Raw genomic sequence first — 19,736 nt, 5'->3', positions numbered from 1 at the left:
CCCTCATGACTTAATCATGTCCTAAAAAGGCCCTACCTCTTCATACCATCACAATGGAGATTAAATTTCAACATGAATTTTGGAGGTGACTCACATATTTAAGCTATAGCACCCCATCTCTGCTTTTCTACTTGCTAGAAACAGTGACTGCTCACCAGTCTCCAACACTGGGCCTTGCTCATTTCTGTGGCTCGATCATGCTGTCATCGCTACCTGAATGACCTGGCAGGCCCCCTTTCCAGACCAGCTTCTCTGCTGGTTAGGTTGGTTCGTCCTCCAGGCAGCCATCACCAACCCTTAAGCCTCAGATAGATGCCCACACCCCAGTCCTCCATACAGTCTATACCTACCAGTCTCTCTCTTCTCACAAGGTGGACACAGTGCCATCATCTTTCTCCCCATCTAGACCTCACTCTTTGAAACCAGGACTAAGTCTTAGTGATCTGTGAGTTGACTTAATGCAACACTTGACTGGGTGCTCAATACACCTACCCAGGAGTTTGAGACCAGCCTGGGCAACATAGCAAGATCCCATCTCTATAAAAACTTAAACAATGGTGGCTCATATTTATAATCCCAGCACTTTGGGAGGCCAAGGTGGCCTGAGGTCAGGAGTTCGAGACCAGCCTGGCCAACATAATTAAATCCCATCCCTACTAATTGTAAAAATACAAAAATTAGCTGGACGTGGTGGCAGGTGCCAGTAATTCCCAGCTACTCAGGAGGCAGGAGGCTGAGGCATTGTAGTGAGATCGCACCACTGCACTCCAGCTTGGGCGTCACAGCAAGATGTCTCAAAAACTAATAATAATAATTAAACAAAAATACACTTACGTACAGACACAGAGGGATGACTGTATAGATGTGATGGGTGAATTCAATGAATGTATAAAATCATGACTATCTGAATGAATGATGGAACTTAAACAAATGGAGATGGTTTGGGCAGGGTGGTTAATCTTGGTTAGAGAGGTGGCATGAAGCGAAGGCATGAGGGTCAAATTAGGCAGGACGTATTCGGGAAAGGGAAGGACAGGAATGAATTCTAAGACTGGAAAGGCAAGTGGGGGCCGGATCTCCAGGCCTTGAGTGCTAGGCCAGGCAGTGGAGCAGTTTCTCCATGAGCCCTGGATGTTTCTGGAAGTTTCTGGCATGATTGATTGGAGCTGTGCTTTAGAAAGAGGGGTTCTGGCGACGTTGTGGCCACCAGGAGACCAGTAGGCTGTCAGGCCTGGAGACTTGGGTGGGGCTTACCCTGCCTGAGGCCTGTTGGATGACTCCCCCCTCCGCCAACACCCCTATACTTCTGAATCTCATAGCTCTTTTTTCTCCCACTCCCCTAAGGAAGGGCTCTTCTTCACCCCCAAGACAGAAGTAGAAGGGAGAGTCTCTGGCAGCTTTGCTTTCTGAGGAAGTCACGTCACAGCCGTGCAGCCAATGATGAAATCCACCTCCGGAATTAGCAACAACCCCTCTTTCCACTTTAGAAAACTGATTAGCAAAATCCTCCCCGGCTTGTTCTCACTCCCTGGGTCCAGAGCAGGGAGTATCCACCAGTGCCTCTGCTCGCCTGATTCCGTGGCCTCCAGCGTGTAACCGCAGCCTCACTGCTCACTCAGTCTCTTTCCTTTGGTTCTGACCTGAGTTCAGTGAGGTCTGTGCTTTGAAGGGGTGTGTGCGTGTGTGTGTGTGTGTGTGTGTGTTTTACAAAGTCTGGCTCTGTCTTCCAGGCTTGAGTGCAGTGGCACGATCAGAGCTCACTGCAGCCTTGACCTTCTGAGCTCGAGTGATCCTCCTGCCCTCAAGTGATCTTCCTGCCTCAGCCTCCTGTATAGCTATGACTACAGGCATGAGCCACCACAGCCTAATTTTTTATAGAGACATTTTATAGAGATAGGGTCTCACTACTGCCCAGGCTGGTCTGAAACTCCTAGGCCGAAGCAGTCCTCCTGCCTCGGCCTCCCAAAGTGCTAGGATTACAAGCGTGAGCCACTGTGCCCAGCCTCAAGCACTTTACAAGCCAGAAAGGCAATGAGGAGGAGGAGAAGAGTTGGTTTGAGGACAAGGGAGAGGCTCTGGGGAGAAGTGGGCTGGAGAAGAGGAGGCGGAGGCTGGCTTAGCTCCTTTCTCCAAGTGCCACTTGCCTGGGCCTTGAGTGCATCTCCGGGCATCCTGTGCATTCCTCAAATCCTGAGCTCTCAGCCCTGACCTCGCTTCCTGTTTCACTGTGAAGAGACATGATCTGTGGAAACTGGCACTGCCCTCACCCACATGTCCGCCTCCATCTGTGTCTGTCCTGTGGGATCTGGCCCAGCCTGCCCTCCTGCTGGGCACCAGGCCCCATCTCCATCCCTGCCACTCTCCTGTCCTCTTCTCATGCACATGCGAACGCGTTATCATGTCTCCCGCCGGAAACAAGGAAGCCTTGAGCCCACCTCCTCCCAGCGGCTGCCCTCTCTCTCTGTCCGTCTTCACAGCAGAAATCTTGCAGAGCACTCCATGCCTCCAGCTCCCAACCTCCCTTTCTCTCCTCCATCTACCATCACAGGGGGAGAGCTTTTTGTTTTTTTGGCTTTTTTTTTTTTTTTTTTGAGATGGAGTCCCACTCTGTTGCCCAGGCTGGAGGGCAGAGGCACGATCTCAGCTCATTGCAACCTCTGCCTCCCAGGTTCCAGCGATTCTCCTGCCTCAGCCTCCCGAGTAGCTGGGATTACAGGCACCCACCACCATGCCTGGCTACATTTTTTATTTTTATTAGAGATGGGGTTTCACCATGTTGGCCAGGCTGGTCTCAAACTCCTGACCTCGGGTGATCTGCCCACCTTAGCTTCTCAAAGTGCTAGGATTATAGGCGTTAGCCACTGCACCCGGCCAATTTCCTTAAAATATATATATGTGTGTGTGTGTGTATATATGTATGTATATATGTGTGTATATACATGTATATATATGATAGATAGATAGATTGTTACTTATTTGACAGTCTTGCTGTCTTGCCCAGGCTGGAGTGCAGTACTGCAATCATAGCTCACTACAGCCTCCAACTCCTGGTCTCAAAGGATCCTCTCGCCTCAACCTCCCAAAGCATTGGGATTACAGGCATGAGCCACCATGCCCGACCAAAATGCATTTCTTCATATGGCTTCCCCCAACCTCACAGGCTGTTTCTTTTCTATCTCCATCACTGATGCCCTCCTATCCTTATTTATTTATTTAGAGACTGGGTTGTAAGACTTGCTAATTTTTGTATTTTTGGTAGAGACGGGGTTTCGCTGTGTTGCCCAGGCTGGTCTCAAACTCCTGGGCTCAAGCAATTCTCCTCCCTTGGACTCCCAAAGTGCTGGGATTACAGGCATGAGCCACTGCACACACCTGGCCTCCTGTCTCTCCTGAACATCGAGGTGTCCTCAGGCTGTCCCCAGACGTCTCATCTGCACTCATTCCTTGGTGCTCTTATGCACTCTTACATCCCATCCAAATTTATAAATGTAGCTCAGACCTGTTCCTTTTTTAAGACAGAGTCTTGCTCTATCACCCAGGCTGGAGTGCAGTGGCATGATCTCAGCTCACTGCAGCCTTCACCTCCCGGTTCAAGCAATTCTTCTGCCTCAGCCTCCTGAGTTAGCTGGGTGGCACACACCACCACATCTGGCTAATTTTTGTATTTTTAGTAAAGACAGGGTTTCATGTTGGCCAAGCTGGTCTCGAACTGGCCTCAAGAGATCCGCCCGCCTCGGCCTCCCAAAGTGCTGGGATTACAGGTGTGAGCCACTGCACCCGGCCTAGCTCAGACCTTTTCTGAACTCCAGATGCGGCACAGCCCACTGCTCACTCACAGCTCCACGGGGATGCCTGGTAGGTGTCTCATATCTAACGTAGCCCCAAACCAACTCTCCCATGGGTCCCCCCAGCTTGTTAACGGCAGCTCAGTCCCTCTAGTTGCTCAGGCAAATCATCATGATGTTATCCTTGACTCCTTCCTTCCTCACACCCCAGATCCAGAACATCAGCAAATCCCATCAGCTCTAGCTTCAAAATAAATTCAGAGACCGACCACGTCTCGACGCCTCCTCTGCCTCCACCGTCATCTCTGGCCTGATTGAAGGCAGCAGCATCTTCACTGTGGTCCCTGCAGCCATGCTGGTCCCTGCAGTCTGTTCTCAGCACAGCAGCCAGAGGGATCCTAGTGAATCAGATCGTTTTACTGCTTTGCTCAAAACCTTCCAGCGAGGCTGGGCACACTGGCTCACACGTGTAATCTCAGCAATTTGGGAGGCCAAGGCAGGAGGATCGCTTGGGGCCAGGAGTTCAAGACCAATCTGGGCAACATGGCAAGACCCCGTCTTTATCAAAACCCCCCAAAAACAAAACACCTTCCAGTGGCCCCGGTCTTATATGGAACAAAGGCTAGTCCTTACCGTGGGCCACGAGACCTCTAGCGATTTGGCCCCTCGTGCCCCTGACTTCTGGCTCTAGCCACACTTCCTCATGCCTGCCAGCTGGGCTTCTGCTCCTGTGCCAAAACTCTTTCCCCAGGTGTGTGCCAGGCTCACTTCCTCATCACGTTATTTATTTTTTAAGACAGGGTCTCACTCTGCTGTCCAGGCTAGAGTGCAGTAGCACTATCATGGCTCACTGAAGCCTCAAACTCCTGGGCTCAAGCAATCCTCCCACCTCAGCCTCCCCAGCAGCTGGGACTATGCCACCAAGCCAGGCTAATTTTTTCATTTTAAATTTTTTTGTAGAGACAGGATCTTCCTATGTCACCCTGGCTGTTCTCAAGCTCCTAGTCTCAAGCAATCCTGCCTCGTCGGCCTCCCAGTGCTGAGATTATAGGTGTGAGCCACCATGTCAGCCTCTCAGCACTTTAAAGTCTGTATCCCTCTGTCACCTCAGTACAGCCTCCCTCAGTGACCTTTGGGAAGTTATAATGCTGCCTAGAACACTGCAGCCCTATCCTTGCCCTTATCTTTCTTCCAGGGCACCTCTCGCCATCTGATTTGTTTACTGCTTGTCTCTCCTGCTAAAATATAAGCCCCGTGACGACAGAGATCATCTTCTCTGTTCTTTGCTGTTTTATTTTAGTTTTGTTTATTTGTTTGTCTGTTTTTGAGACAGAGCCTCGCTCTGCCACCCAGGCTGGAGTGCAGTGGCGCTATCTCAACTCACTGCAACCTCCGCCTCCCAGGTTCATGCAATTCTCATGCCTCAGCTTCCCGAGTAGCTGGGACTACAGACATGCACCACCATGCCTGGCTAATTTTTGTATTTTTGGTAGAGACTGGTTTCACCATGTTGGCCAGGCTGGTCTTGAACTCCTGACCTCAAGTGACCCACCCACCTTGGCCTCCCAAAGTGCTTGGATAACAGGCATGAGCCATTGTGCCTGGCCTTTTTTTTTTTTTTTTAAGACAGAGTCTTGCTCTGTTGCCCAGGCTGGAGTACAGTGGCGCAGTATTGGTTCACTGCAACCTCTGCCTCCTGAGCTCAGGTGATCCTCCCACCTCAGCCTCCCAAGTAGCTGGAACTATAGGCACACACCACCACGTCTGGATACTTTCTTTTGTTTTTGTAGAGACAGTGTTTCGCCATGTTGCCCCAGCTGGTCTTGAACTCCTGGGCTCAAGCAGTCCACCCACCTTGGCCTCCCAAAGTGCTAGGATTACAGACATGAGCCACCGCACACTCACTGTATTTCTAAAGCAGTGCCAGGCATATGATAGGCCTTCCAGAAATATATGTCAAATGAATGCGTGAATATGGAAACAATTCAGAGCAGTTGTTCTCTGAGTTTAGGGAAGACCAGAAAGAGATCTGGGTGGCCCCTAAGAATCTGTTACCCATGATTACAGTGAAACAGAAATAGATGACAGAGAGCAGGGGTGGTGTCTTTTAGAAGAAAATAGGTGACCATCTATACTGGGCCAGTTCTATAGTTAGCAAGATGACATGGGAGGAGAGCTATTTTTCTGAGCTTTATGTAACAGATGTGATTCTGTATAAATCACACTTCTGTAAACTGAATCCTATCTTAAATGTACTAACGGAGATGGCTATTTAAGGGCATCGGATACCAATGTCTTCTGTGAAATGAACAATAATCTCCTAATTTGGCCTCAGCGTCAATTCACATTTTCCAGAAAAAAATTTACTTACATCAAGGTATGCTTGTCTGAGCTGAGAAACTGACTTCATTCTTCACATTTCCACCATCTTTATTGTTTCTTCTCTCTTTGCCCTCATTCTTCCTTTTTGTTACTGTTTTTCTTTTCTTTTCTTTCTTGTTTTTTTTTGCAACAGGGTCTTGCTCTGTTGCCCAGGCTGGTGTGATCTTGGCTCACTGCAACCTCTGCCTTCCGGGTTTAAGCAATCCTCCTGCCTCAGCCTCCCAAGTAGCTGGGATTACAGTGGGCACACGCACCATACCTGGCTGATTTTTGTATTTTTAGTAGAGATGGGGTTTTGCCATGTTGGCCAGGCTGGTCTCGAACTCTTGACCTCAAGTGATCCGCCCACCTGTGCCTCCCAAAGTGCTGGGATTACAAGTGTGAGCCACAGTGCCCAGCCACTGTTTTTCTTTTAGCTGATTTTTTTTTTATTAGACTCTGACATAGAATGTTCTTCTGTAACATCACCAGAATTAACAATGCCATGGACCCTCCCCAGGCCAAATGAGTCCAATCTGGGGGTGAAGCAAAGGAATCTAGGGGTATGTATATAAACTAGGGGTACAGGATTCTCAGATGATATCCTGGCCTAGCCAAGTCTGGGAACCACTGACCAAAGTCTTCCTTTCTAGGCACAGTGATTCCTGCAGAAATAGAACAAAAGGTGGGATGTCAAAGATGTTGGGTGGGAGGCCGAGGTGGGAGGCTCACTTGAGCCCAAGAGGCTGAGACCAGCCTGGGCAACATAGTGAAACCCCATCTCTACAAAAAAAAGACTTGAAAAAAAAAGGATGTTCTCAAGGGAGAGGCATCAGGTTTTCTAGTGCTGGGATGTGGCTGGGGCTTGACTCATTCACTTGACAGAAAGGTCACTTTTAGAAATTGGGCACTTCAAGAGACCCAGAACTGGGTAAGGGATGGTTCCCATGCTGGGGGACCTACTGTAAGTCAGGCGTCACTCACCTTGCGTCTTCAGATCAACGGAGAAAAGTTGCAGTATATTAATAAAAGAGAAAAGACAAAACTAACCTCACTGTTAGAAAGCTGGGGAAATGGCTGGGTGCCGTGGCTCACGCCTGTAATTCCAGCACTTTGGGAGACTGAAGCGGGCAGGTAACCTGGAGTCAGGAGTTCAAGACCAGCCTGGGCAACGTGGTGAAACCCCCATCTCTACTGAAAATACAAAAATTAGCCAGGCGTGGTAGCTCACACCTGTAATCCCAGCACTTTGGGAGGCTGAGACGGGTGAAACACTTGAGGTCAGGAGTTCGAGACCAGCTTGACCAACACGGTAAAACCCTGTTTCTACTAAAAATACAAAATTAGCTGGAGTTGGTGGCACATGCCTGTAATCCCAGCTACTTGGGAGGCTAAGGTGGGAGAATTGCTTGAACCCAAGAGGTGGAGGTAGGTAGCCGTGAGCCGAGATTGCACCACTGCACTCCAGCCTGGGTGACGGTGAAACTGTCTCAAGAAAAAAAAAAGAAAGAAAGAGAGCTGGGGAAATGAGAGGATGGTAGAGGGCATGAAGAGAGGAAGTTGGGCAATGCTGGTGGTTTGTGGGGAGGGCGCAGCCCAGGGTTTCCCACTCTTGCTGACAAGCTGCCTATCGGAAGCTCTGGCCAGGGCCATTACAAAAGGCCACTCCAGTCTGGCTCTGTGAACAGTGAAATATCAGGATATGTCTGGTGGATTCACCCAAGGCTGGGCGTTCTAGGGAGGGTGACTTGCCCAACCAGTGACTGATGAACGGGGAATGAGCCCTCTGGGTGCAATACCTGTGAGCGTGACTCTGCAGTTTGGGGTGCTGGGGAAGCGGAACCAAGGCTTCCTCCATGACGACAGAAGCAGCAGCCTTACAAGGGAGGAACCCCTTTCGAAGCCACAGCTCCCTGTGGGTGAGAGGAGGGCACACGGGCCAGCTTCTCCTTTCCCTAAGACCTGGTGTCCAAGTCTCCTACCCTGTGCTCTACATTCCAGGCCCCTTTGAAAACCTAAGTGGGCACCCCGAGGGTCATCACAGATGTCCTCTTATGGAGGGAGGCAGCTGGCATACAGGGAAGAGGCGACCAAGAAACCAAGACTCACACAAGGAACCAGGCTGAGGCTGGGCGCGGTGGGTCACGCCTGTAATCCCAGCACGTTGCGGGGCTGACGCAGGAGGATGCCTTGAGGCCAGGAGTTTGAGACCAGCCTGGGCAACAAAGGGAGATCCCCACCTCTACAAATAATAAAAAATTAGCGGCTGGGTACAGTGGCTCACGCTTATAATCCCAGCACTTTGGGAAGCCAAGGCAGGAGGATCACCTGAGATCAGGAGTTCGAGACCAGCCTGGTCAACATGGTGAAACCCCATCTCTACTAAAAACTACAAAAAAATTAGCCAGGAGTGGTGGTGGGTGCCTGTAATCCCAGCTGAGAGGGATTGGGAGGCTGAGGCAGGAGAATCACTTGAACTCGGGAGGCGGAAGTTGCAGTGAGCTGAGATCACGCCATCGCACTCCAGCCTAGGTGACAAAGCAAAACTCCATCTCAAAAAAAAAAAAAAAAAAAAATTAGCTGAGCATGGTGGCATGCACCTGTGCTCCCAACTATTTTGGGAGGCTGAGGTGGGAGGATTGCTTGAGCCCAGGAGGTCGACGCTGCAATAAGCCGTGATTGCACCACTGCATTCCAACCTGGGCCACAGGCAAGACCTTGTCAAAAAAAAAAAAAAAAAAAAGTCATCTAAATGCAGTTACTGTTGTTCCCAGCATCAGTTAGATTCATCACTGTGCCTGACATATACCTCCCTGGTAAACATGAGGAGGAGGACACAGGCTCGGGCGCCAGCATGCCTCACCCCAAAGTGATGGGGGCCAGTAATCAGCCTCTGTAATGTGGACATCCACCCTCATAGGCTGCCCTGCCCAGCCCAGGGGCCAGCAAACATTTTCTGCAAAGGGCCAGATGGTAAATGTTTTTGGCTTTGTGGCCTGCTGCTACTCTTCTCCTCCTCCTCCTCCCCCACCCTTAAAAAATTGAAAACCCAGCCGGCTGTGTGGCTCACGCCCATAATCCCAGCACTTTGGCAAGCTTAAGGCGGGAGGATCACTAGAAGCCAGGAGCTCAAGACCAGACTGGGCAACAAAGTGAGACCCCCGTCTCTACAAAAAAAATTTTTTTTTTTTTTTTGAGACAGAGTCTCGCTCTGTCGCCCAGGCTGGAGTGCAGTGGCACTATCTCAGCCACTACAAGCTCCACCTCCCGGGTTCACGCCATTCTCCTGCCTTACCCTCCCGAGTAGCTGGGACTACAGGCACCCACCACCACGCCTGGCTAATTTTTTTGTATTTTTAGTAGAGATGGGGTTTCACCGTGTTAGCCAGGATAGTCTCAATCTCCTGACCTTGTGATCCGCCCACCTCGGCCTCCCAAAGTGCTGGGATTACAGGCGTGAGCCACTGTGCCCAGTCCCCCCGAAAAAATTTAAATTAGCCTGGCGTGGTGGTGCCCACCTGTAGGCCCACCTGCTTGGGAGGTGGGTGGAAGTGGGAGGATTGCATGAACCCAGGAGTTCAAGGTTGTAATAAACTATGATCGCACCACTACACTGTATCCTGGGCAACAGAGCAATACTCTGTCCCTAAACAAGATCATAAAAACCAGTCCTAGCTCTCAGGCCACGCACAAGCAGGCTGAGACCAGGTTTGGCTGGTGGGCGGTGGTTTGTGTCTCACGTGTCCGTGTGAAGAGACCACCAAACAGGCTTTGTGTGAGCGACATGGGTGTTTATTTCACCTGGGTGCAGGCGGGCTGAGTCTGAAAAGAGAGTCAGCAAAGGGTGGTGGGATTATCATTAGTTCTTACAGGTTTGGGGACAGGCGGTGGAGTTAGGAGCAGTGTTTTGTGGGCAGGGGGTGGATCTCACAAAGTACATTCTCAAGGGTGGGAGGAATTACAAAGAACCTTCTTAAGGGTTGGGGAGATTACAAAGTACCTTGATCAGTTAGGGTGGGGCAGAGACAAATCACAATGGTGGAATGTCATCAGTGAAGGCTATTTTCACGTCTTTTGTGAATCTTCAGTTGCTTCAGGCCATCTGGATGTATACGTGCAGGTCACAGGGGATATGATGGCTTAGCTTGGGCTCAGAGGCCTGACAGTTTGGACTCCTGGCAGCCTGTCCTTTCTTACTCTTGTCTAGGATGATGTTATGAGATACTTTGTTTTTGTTTTCATTTTGAGATAGAGTCTTGCTCTGTCACGCAGGCTGGAGTGCAGTGGTAGGATCTCAGCTCACTGCAGCCTCCGCCTCCCGTGCTCAAGCAATTCTCCTGCCTCAGCCTCCCAAGTATCTGGGACTACAAATGCATGCCACCATGCCCGGCTAATTTTTTTGCATTTTTAGTAGAGACGGGGTTTCGCCATGTTGGCCAGGCTGGTCTCGAACTCCTGAACTCAAGTGATCTGCCCATCTCGGCCTCCCAGAGTGCTGGGATTACAGGCGTGAGCCACCGCACCCGGTTGAGAGACTTTATTAAATGCCTTGATGATGGAGATTCAGACGCACACCATGTCCGTTTCATGTCCGGGAAACGTTAGTCTAGAATCTCACAGGGAAATAAGATCCGTCTCACATGACTTCTTTCAGTTGGTGCCTGGTGATCGGTGCCTCCTTTCCGTTCTGGAATCTCTCATGGATAATGTGTTTTACCTTCTCTCTGGCAAATCCCGATCATCCTTACCCACGTCCGGACTTTGGGTACCACTGTCTTTCTCCGCAATCTGGCCGAGATCCCTGATGGCGTCATTAGCTTTGCTGTCTCTCAGTCTCTTGTACTGTGTGTTACCCCTTCCAAGTCAGAAGCCTCCAGCTCACTCGGCACCCAGGGCGTTCCTGCTGTTGCCGAACTCACCTTGGACTTGGGTTGTCTATTTTGGTGTTCTTTCTGGCTTTTTCAGTTCAAAGATTGTTCCAGAAAGAAAAGGCAGGAGCTAAATCAGAGTTTATGATCACCCTTGGCTGAAAGCAGCACACCCATCCCTCCCTTCTTCCTTTTGCATCTCATGTACTAAGGTAGCCCTTGTGTGTATCCTACACCTGTTCTGGAAGCTTCGTCTCATTGGGGGTTTAGTTTTCTGACACTATTCGTTATTGTGTGCTACTCATAGACATAAGTAACTTGTACACCCATAACTGGTCTCTTTTCTTCATAAAGTACATTTTCTGTTTTTGTTTTTATTTTTTTTGGGTTTTTTTTTTTTTTTTTTTTTTTTTGAGACAGTCTCACTCCGCCACCCAGGCTAGAGTGCAGTGATGCGATCTCGGCTCACTGCAACCTCCACCTCCTGGGTTCAAGCGATTCTTCTGCCTCAGCCTCCTGAATAACTGGGATTACAGGTGCGTGCCATCACGCCCAGCTAATTTTTGTATTTTTGGTAGAGACGAGGTTTCACCATATTGACCATGCTGGTCTGAAATTCCTGACCTCAGGTGATCCGCCTGCCTCAGCCTCCCAAAGTGCTGGGATTACAGGCGTGAGCCACTGCACCCAGCCGTTTTTTGTTTTGTTTTTGTTTTTTGAGACAGAGTCTCGCCGTATCACCCAGGCTGGAGTGTAGTGGCACAATCTGGGCTCACTGCAACCTCCACCTCCTGGGCTGAATTGATCCTCTGCCTCAATCTCCTAAAGTGTTGGAATTACAGGCATGAGTATAGTCAGAGAAGGAAGGAAAGGACAGGAAGAAGTACAGTCTTTGTCCCTTTGAGGACAAGATCCACCTTTTTGGGGGTGGGGAGTCAGGGTCTCCATCTGTCATCCAGGATAGAGTACAGTGGCACAGTCATGGTTCACTGCAGCCTCCAACTCCTGGGCTAAGCGATCCTCCTGCCTCAGCCTCCCAAGTAGCCACACTCCAGGTATACCACCATCCCCAGCTAAATTTTTATTTTTTGTAGAGATGGGGTCTTACCATTACAGGCAGGTGCCTGTAATCCCAGCTACTCAGGAGACTGAGGCAGGAGAATCGCTTGAACCCGGGAGGCGGAGGTTGCAGTGAGCCAAGGTTGCGCCACTGCACTCCAGCCTGGGCGACAGAGTGAGACTCCATCTCAAATAAAGAAAAAAAAAAATCAGTTTCTCAGTGTTTTTTATCTTTTTTTTTTATTGTGACAAAATATATATAACGTGAAATTCACTATTGTAACCAATTCAAGTGTATAATTAAACAACATTCGGCACATTCGCTGTGTCGTGCAACCAACATGACTGTTTAATTTCAGAACATTTTCACTACCCCAAAAGGAAACCCCATCCCCATTAAGCAATCACTCCCCACTCCTCTCCTACCAGACCCCAGTGGCCAGCAGTCAGCTCTGTGTCTCTATGGATCTGCCCCATTCTGAGCATTTCATACAAATAAGATCACACATTGTGTCACACTTCATGTCTCGCTTCTCTCACGTACCATGTTTTGGAGGCTCACCTACCTTGTAACTGTGTGTGTGTGTGTCTGTGTGTGTGTGGTGGTGGTAAAAAAATATACATACCATAAAATTCACCATTCTAGGGCCCAGCGCATGGCTCACGCCTGTAGTCCCAGCACTTTGGGAGGCTGGGACGGCCAAAGCGCTTAAGCCCAGGAGTATCAGACCAGCCTGAGCAACATAGTAAGACCCCGTCTCTATAAAAATTAGCTGGATGTGGTGGCATGTGCCTATAATCCCAGCTACTCAGGAGGCTGAGGCAGGAGGATCACTTGAGGCCAGATTGAGACCTGCCTAGGCAACATAGCGAACCCCATCTTTACAAAAGAATTTAAAAATTAGCCAGGTGTGGTGGCATGCATCTGTCGTCGCAGCTTCCTGGGAGGCTGAGATGGGAGGATTGCTTGAACCCAGGAGGTTGAGGCTGTAGTGAGCCATGTTTGCACCACTGTACTCCAGCCTGGGCAACAGAGGAAGACCCTGCCTCTTAAAAACAAACAAACAAACAAAAAACACAAAAAACAAGGGGGCCAGATGTCACGGGTAAGAAGGTGAGGCAGACAGTAGGGTGGAGGACGTTAGTTGATGACAGGTTTGTGTTGGACCCTGGGAGTTAAAGAAGGCAGCACAGCCGGGCACAGTGGCTCACGCCTGTAATCCCAGCACTTTGGGAGGCCAAGGCGGGCGTATCACGAGGTCAGGAGATCGAGACCATCCTGGCTAACGTGGATGAAACCTGAAACATGAAACCCTGTCTCTACTAAGAAAATACAAAAAATTAGCCAGGTGTGGTGGTGGGCGCCTGTAGTCCCAGCTACGCAGGAGGCTGAGGCAGGAGAATGGTGTCAACCCGGGAGGCGGAACTTGCAATGAGTGGAGATGCACCACTGCACTCTAGCCTGGGCAACAGAGCAGACTCTGTCAAAAAAAAAAAAAAAAAGAAAGAAAGCAGCACAGTGTGGGAGAGGAGGCGCTCTCAGATGGACCTGGGTTTGAACTCTGGCTTCACTTCTTGCCAGCTGTGCTACTTGCCAGTAGCTTGTCTTGGAAAATAGGGACCCCAGATTTCCTGCCCTCTAGGCCCAAAGGAGGATGAGAAGTAAATTAGCAGTGCAGTGCCTGGGAGGAGGAAGAGGCGCAAGTGAGGGTCAGTGGCTCCTGCTGCTACCAATAATCTGGTGACAATGGCTCTATTATTATTATTTTTGATCAAGAGAAGAATTAAAAAGACCCTGATGTTGGGCAGCAAATTCCAAGTGTTGTAGCTAGGACCAGAGCAGTCTACGGAGCACGGAAGGCTCCCCATGGCGGGGATACTGTTTGGCTTTCCCTGCCTCACCTGTCTGTCTACTCGCCCAGGCTCACCTGATCTCCATTTGGTTCTGTACTCTCCCTGTCATGCTCACTCAGGTGGAAGGTACCAGCTGTTAACCTGAGCTGTTGCCACCTGTACTGCAACCTTTTTTTCTACTGAACCCGGGAGGTGGAGGTTGCAGTGAGCCGAGATCGCGCCACTGCCCTCCAGCCTGGGCGAAAATAGAGAAACTCTGTCTTACAAAAAAATAAAATGGCCAGCTTTTTTTCTGTTTTTCTTTTCTTTTCTTTCTTCTTCTTCTTCTTTGTGTGTGTGTGTGTGTGTGTGTGTGTGTGTGTGTGAGACCCAGGTTGGAGTGGTGCAATGGTATGATCGTAGCTCACTGCAACCTTGAATTTCTGGGCTCAAGCCATCCTCCCACCTCAGTCTCCTGAGTAACTGGGATTACAAGCACCTGCCACCATGCCCAGCTAATTTTTCTACGGGGTTTCACCATGTTGGCCAGGCTTGTCTTGAACTCCTGGCCTCAAGTGATCTGACTGCCTCGGCCTCTCAAAGTGCTGGGATTACAACCTCTTTTAAAAGAAAATTATTATTATTTGAGACGGAGTTTCCCTTTTGTTGCCCAGGCTGGAGTGCAATGGCACGATCTCAGCTCACTGCAACCTCCATCTCCTGGGTTCAAGTGATTCTCCTGCCTCAGCCTCCTGAGTAGCTGGAATTACAGGCGCCCACCACCATGCCTGGCTAATTTTTGTATTTTTAGTAGAGATAGGGTTTCACCATGTTGGTCAGGCTGGTCTTGAACTCCTGACCTCAGGTGATCCACCCACCTTGGCCTCCCAAAGTGCGAGAATTACAGGCATAAGCCACCGCGCCTGGCCTTTATTTTATATTTTTTTGAGACAGAGTTTCTCTCTGTCACCCAGGCTGGAGTGCAGTGGCACTATCTCTGCTCACTGCAACCTCCACCTCCTGGGTTCAAGTGATTCTCCTGCCTCAGCCTCCTGAGTAGCTGGGACTATAGGTGTGCACCACCACCCCTGGCTAATTTTGTATTTTTAGTAGAGACGGGATTTCACCATGTTGGCCAGGCTGGTCTCGAGCTCCTGACCTCAGGTGATCCGCCCACCTCCGCCTCCCAAAGTGCTGGGATTACAGGTGGATCCACCACGCCCGGCCTCCTCTGCCTTTCTTTTGCCTTTCTCCTTTCCCATCTGTGCTGCCTGTTCTCAGGTTTTCCTTCTCTGGCCCCTTGCCTGGGACCTGCCACCCCCACCCGGGGCACATCCCTGTGCCTGCTCCTGCCATGAGACCTTTGTGTGCCAGCCTGGCCTTGGCAGCCTGAGGGCTGGGCTCCTGCCAAGATCTGTGTGTGTGTGACCGGACAGTGTCCAACTGGCCCCACAGGCCAGGGCCAGGCCCAGCTCCCCACACAAGCAAGGCCAGAGGGTTTCCCATTGGCCACTGCCTGGCCGGGCTGCCCTAGGCAAGCAGATGACAGGGAGTGCTGGGGAGGGAGGAAGAGAGGCTGGGAGAAAGGCGCGCTTCCTGCGGTGCCTGCTGGTAATTGGCTCTCCGGAACCAGCCGGGACACGGGGCCTGCTGAGTCAGGAAGTGGTGGACAATGCCACCCTTTCAGGGGAGACACGGCTTGGTCTTAGGTCCTGTGTGACTCCAGGGAAGTCCAGAGAACAGCCTGTTCTCAGAGGATGTTCCCTAACCCAGAGCCCCCTCCAGAGGTGAGACACTGAGCTCCGCACTGCCCACCCTTGGCGCTGGGAGGGGCCCCCAGGCATTGGCCTGTGGAGGGGCCGGGAACAGTTCAGAACCAAATGATGTCCTTCAGAGAGCCTGCGGCGGGGAGGAGAAGGGAGTCGATTTTCTCAACAGACTGTGAATCACATACCTGGGACTTTTTTTTTTTTTTTTTTTTTTTGTAGAGACTGAGTCTCACTCTGTCACCCAGGCTGGAGTGCAGTGGCACCATCTCAGCTCACTGCAGCCTCCGCCTCCCCAGTTCAAGTGATTCTCCTGCCTCAGCCTCCCAAGTGGCTGGGACTACAGGCATGCACCACCATATCTGGCTACTTTTCGTATTTTTGGTAGAGACAGGGTTTCGCCATGTTGGCCAGGCTGGTCTTGAACTCCGGACCTCAAGTAATCCTCCCACCCCAGCCTCCCAAAGTGCTGGGATTATAGGTATGAGCCATCGCACCTGGTGTACCTGAGACTCCATCTAAAAAAATTTTAAAGACCAGGCACGGTTCAAGACCAGCCTAGCCAACATGGTAAAACCCTGTCTCTGCTAAAAAAATATATATATAAAAAATACAAAAATTAGCTGGACATGGTGGCGGGCACCTGTAATCCCAGCTACTTGGGAAGCTGAGGTAGGAGAATCACTTGAACCTGAGAGGCAGAGGTTGCAGTGATCCGAGCTCACACCACTGCACTCCAGCCTGGGAGACAGATGGAGTGAAACTCCATCTCAAAAATATATATATATATATGTGTGTGTGTGTGTATGTTTGTGTGTGTGTGTGTATGTTTGTGTATGTATATATATGTGTGTGTGTGTGTGTATATATATATTTATATATATTTAATAGTGATGGGATCTTACCATGTTGCCCAGGCTGGTCTTGAGCTCCTGGCTCAAGAGATCCTCCTGCCTCGGCCTCTCAAAGTGCTGGGATTATAGGCATAAGCTACCATGCCCGGCCTCTACCTGGTACACATTAGAGCAGGGAATGCTGGGAAGCAGCCAGTCCTGATGATTTATGGACTTATGACCTGCCTTCGCAACTGTGGGCCTATAGGGAAGGAGAAGGCAGGGTATCTGCCCTTGGGATTCTAGTCTGCGTAGGGAGGGAAGGTAATACTCAGTGTCAAACATGTTGAGAGAAATAGGAATTCAGAAAAAGAAAAATAAAGGCCAGGTGCGGTGGCTCACAACTCTTATCTCAGTGCTTTGGGAGGCTGTCAGGGTAGGGCCACTTGAGCCTGAGTTCAAGACCAGCCTTGGCAACACAGGGAGACCCCATCTCCCCAGAAAATACAAAAATAATTAGCTGGGTGTGGTGGCACATGCCTGTAAGTCCCAGCTTCTCGGGAGGCTGAGGCTGGAGGATCGCTTGAGCACAGGAGTTCAAGGCTACAGTGAGCTATGATCACATCACTGCACTCCAGCCTGGGTGACAGAACAGGACCCTGTCTCTTACCAAAAAAAAAAAAAAAAAAAGAGCTGGGCGAGGTGGCTCACGCCTGTAATCCCAGCACTTTGGGAGACTGAGACAGGTGGATTACCTGAGGTCAGGAGTTCAAGACCAGCCTGGCCAACATGGTGAAACCCTGTCTCCACTAAAAATATAAAAATTAGCCAGGTATGGTGGTGCAGGCCTATAATCCCAGCTACTCTGGTGGCTGCGGCAGGAGAATCACTTGAATTCGGGAAGCAGAGATTGCAATGAATCAAGATTGTGCCACTGCATTCCAGCCTGGGCAACAGAGCAAGACTCTGTCTCAAAAAACAAAAAACAAAAAACAAAAAAAAAGAAGAAGAAGAAAAGAGAAAAGAGAAGAAAGAAGGAAGAGAGAAAAATACATTGTTGGCCTGAGTAACTTGGTTAAATCTTTAAAAAACAAAAAAAAACAAAAAAAAACAGGTACCTTGGGAGTCCGAGGTGGGCGATCAGGAGGTCAAGAGGTTGAGACCATCCTGGCCAACACGGTGAAACCCCATCTCTTCTAAAAATATAAAAAGTAGTTGGGCATGGTGGCACATGCCTGTAGTCCCAGCTACTCGGGAGGCTGAGTAGAATCACTTGAACCAGGGAGGAGGAGGTTGTACAGAGCCGAGATTGCGCCACTGCACTGCAGCCTGGTGACAGAGCAAGACTCCATCTCAAAAAAAAAGAAAACGGTACCGTTGGGTATGAGCTTGAAGGACGTCAGGGTTTGGAAAGTAGAAAGAACAGGGGGTGTGTATGGTGGAGGGTGGGGTGGAGAGCCACGGGAAACTGGTCTTAGCAGGGAACTTCCGCCCTGGAAACCTCTCAGTATCTGACATTCCCCAGCCCCCTGGGGGACCCACAGGTTGCCTTAGAACCCAGAATGAGCCCCCAAGAAGCCTTGCCACAGGCAATGGGGCCCAAACCATGGGGTGGACTCTGCCTCATGAATACAGTCCCTCTGATGAAGTGTTGCTTGGGAGCTTGGGTGTGATGATAACAGTGCCTGAGAGCTCTTGTGAGCTCCCCGAGAGCTGCAGGAGGAGAGTCTGGGACAGTCCTGGCAAGCTCAGGCAGAGCTTACAGGTGCCTTCTGGCTGCTGGTTTAGGAAGAAACTTCTTTCCACAAGCCAGTGGTTAGGCCAGGTCCTTGTCAGTTGCACTGGATTCATACTGGGAGGCGGTGACTCCCAGGGTGTTCCCCACTTTCCTTAGCGCACTGGAGAAGTAACTCATTCAGGAGGACGGAGGGTCATTTGTATCAGGTTCCTCCCCTCCTCAGGAGCCTTCTGTGGATCCCCAGTACCCATCAGATCACAGTTCCTCGGCCTGATATCCAGAGCCCTCCGTCATCTGATCGGCCTTTTCAGAGTCTAAAAATGGGAAGAGACCTAGAAGTCATCTAATGTCATCGGAGCCTGTCCATCTTTTTCACAATAACCCAGAGAGGCTGCCTCTGTTCTGCATGTGTGTTTCTAATAATGAGCAGTTCTCTTTCATGAGACAGCTTTAAGTTCATCCAGAAACTGCCTCTCTGGATGGACTTCTGCCCATTGGTCTAGGTTCAAGCCTCTGGAGTTTTTCCTGCTTCCAGATGGTCACGCTTCAGAATATTGATGTTTCTCTAAATTTTCTTCAGACCTTAAATCCATTTCAATCCAGGTCACTGTCTTTTGGAAATGGTCCAGCTTGTTAGTTTCCTTCATAATGTATAAAACCTGAAACTGAATAGTGTTTCACGCATGGCCTTACCTGTGTAGAGAACTGGAACCATACGCTCCTTCATTCTGAACGCTATACTCCTTTTAATGCATCCAGAGAGATCAGACTTGCATGTTCATCAACCATATCAAAATCTTGCTGTTACTAAGTTAGCAGCCAAATAAAACACCTTAATCCTTTCTTAAGAAACACCTTTTTTCTTTCTTTTGAGACAGAGTTTCCCCCAGGCTGGAGTGTAGTAGCACGATCTCGGCTCACAGCATTCTCTGCCTCCCGGGTTTCAGCAATTCTCTGCCCCAGCCTCCCTAGCAGCCGGATTACAGGCGCCCACCACCACACCTGGCTAATTTTTTTTGTATTTTTAGTAGAGACGGGGGTTTCACCATCTTGGCCAGGCTGATCTTGAACTCCTGACCTCATGATCCACCCACCTCAGTCTCCCAAAGTGCTGGGATTACAGGCGTGAGCCACGCGCCCAGCCAAAACACCTTAATTATTTTCACAAGTGCTGCTTTGAGTCACAGCTCCCCTGTGCCAGTGAGTTTAGGCCTAAGTATAGAAAATTTCCTTTATACCTACTAGATTTCATCTTGTGAAGTTTAACCCATTTTTCCAGTCTGTGGATTCTGATCGTGTCTCTGTTACGTAGAGGGCCTTGTCTAGTGCCAAGGTTGTGATCCTGAGCCTGAGCTCGGTCACGCTGCAAAGTCTGAACCCCTGTCCTACACTTGCTGATGTTACAGGCCTGGGCAGTTTACTTAGCAGTTCTTTTTTATTTTTATTTATTTATTTTAGAGACAGGGTCTCACTCTGGTCCGCAGGCTGGAGTG

At 49.9% G+C, this 19,736-nt stretch overlaps 1 protein-coding gene across 3 annotated transcripts in view; it reads left to right on the top strand.

The window, feature by feature from the left end:
- The window catches only part of HIP1 (huntingtin interacting protein 1), a 212,302-nt gene that overhangs the window by 109,521 nt on the left and 83,045 nt on the right, over positions 1 to 19,736 (top strand). Inside the window, exon 1 of one of the 3 annotated variants that reach the window (XM_037990490.2) lies at positions 15,569 to 15,693. The exons of the other annotated variants lie outside the window; for them this stretch is intronic. Coding sequence (XP_037846418.1) covers positions 15,664 to 15,693 — 30 coding nt within the window. The 5' untranslated portion in view covers positions 15,569 to 15,663. Of the gene's footprint in view, positions 1 to 15,568; positions 15,694 to 19,736 lie in introns of those variants that run through there. 3 annotated transcript variants of the gene reach the window in all.

This window comes from Chlorocebus sabaeus, chromosome 28 (genome assembly GCF_047675955.1).
Source record: "Chlorocebus sabaeus isolate Y175 chromosome 28, mChlSab1.0.hap1, whole genome shotgun sequence".
Taxonomy (NCBI): domain Eukaryota; kingdom Metazoa; phylum Chordata; class Mammalia; order Primates; family Cercopithecidae; genus Chlorocebus; species Chlorocebus sabaeus.
The sequence above is the reverse complement of the archived record's forward strand: the minus strand, read 5'-3'. Positions and strand labels throughout refer to the sequence as shown.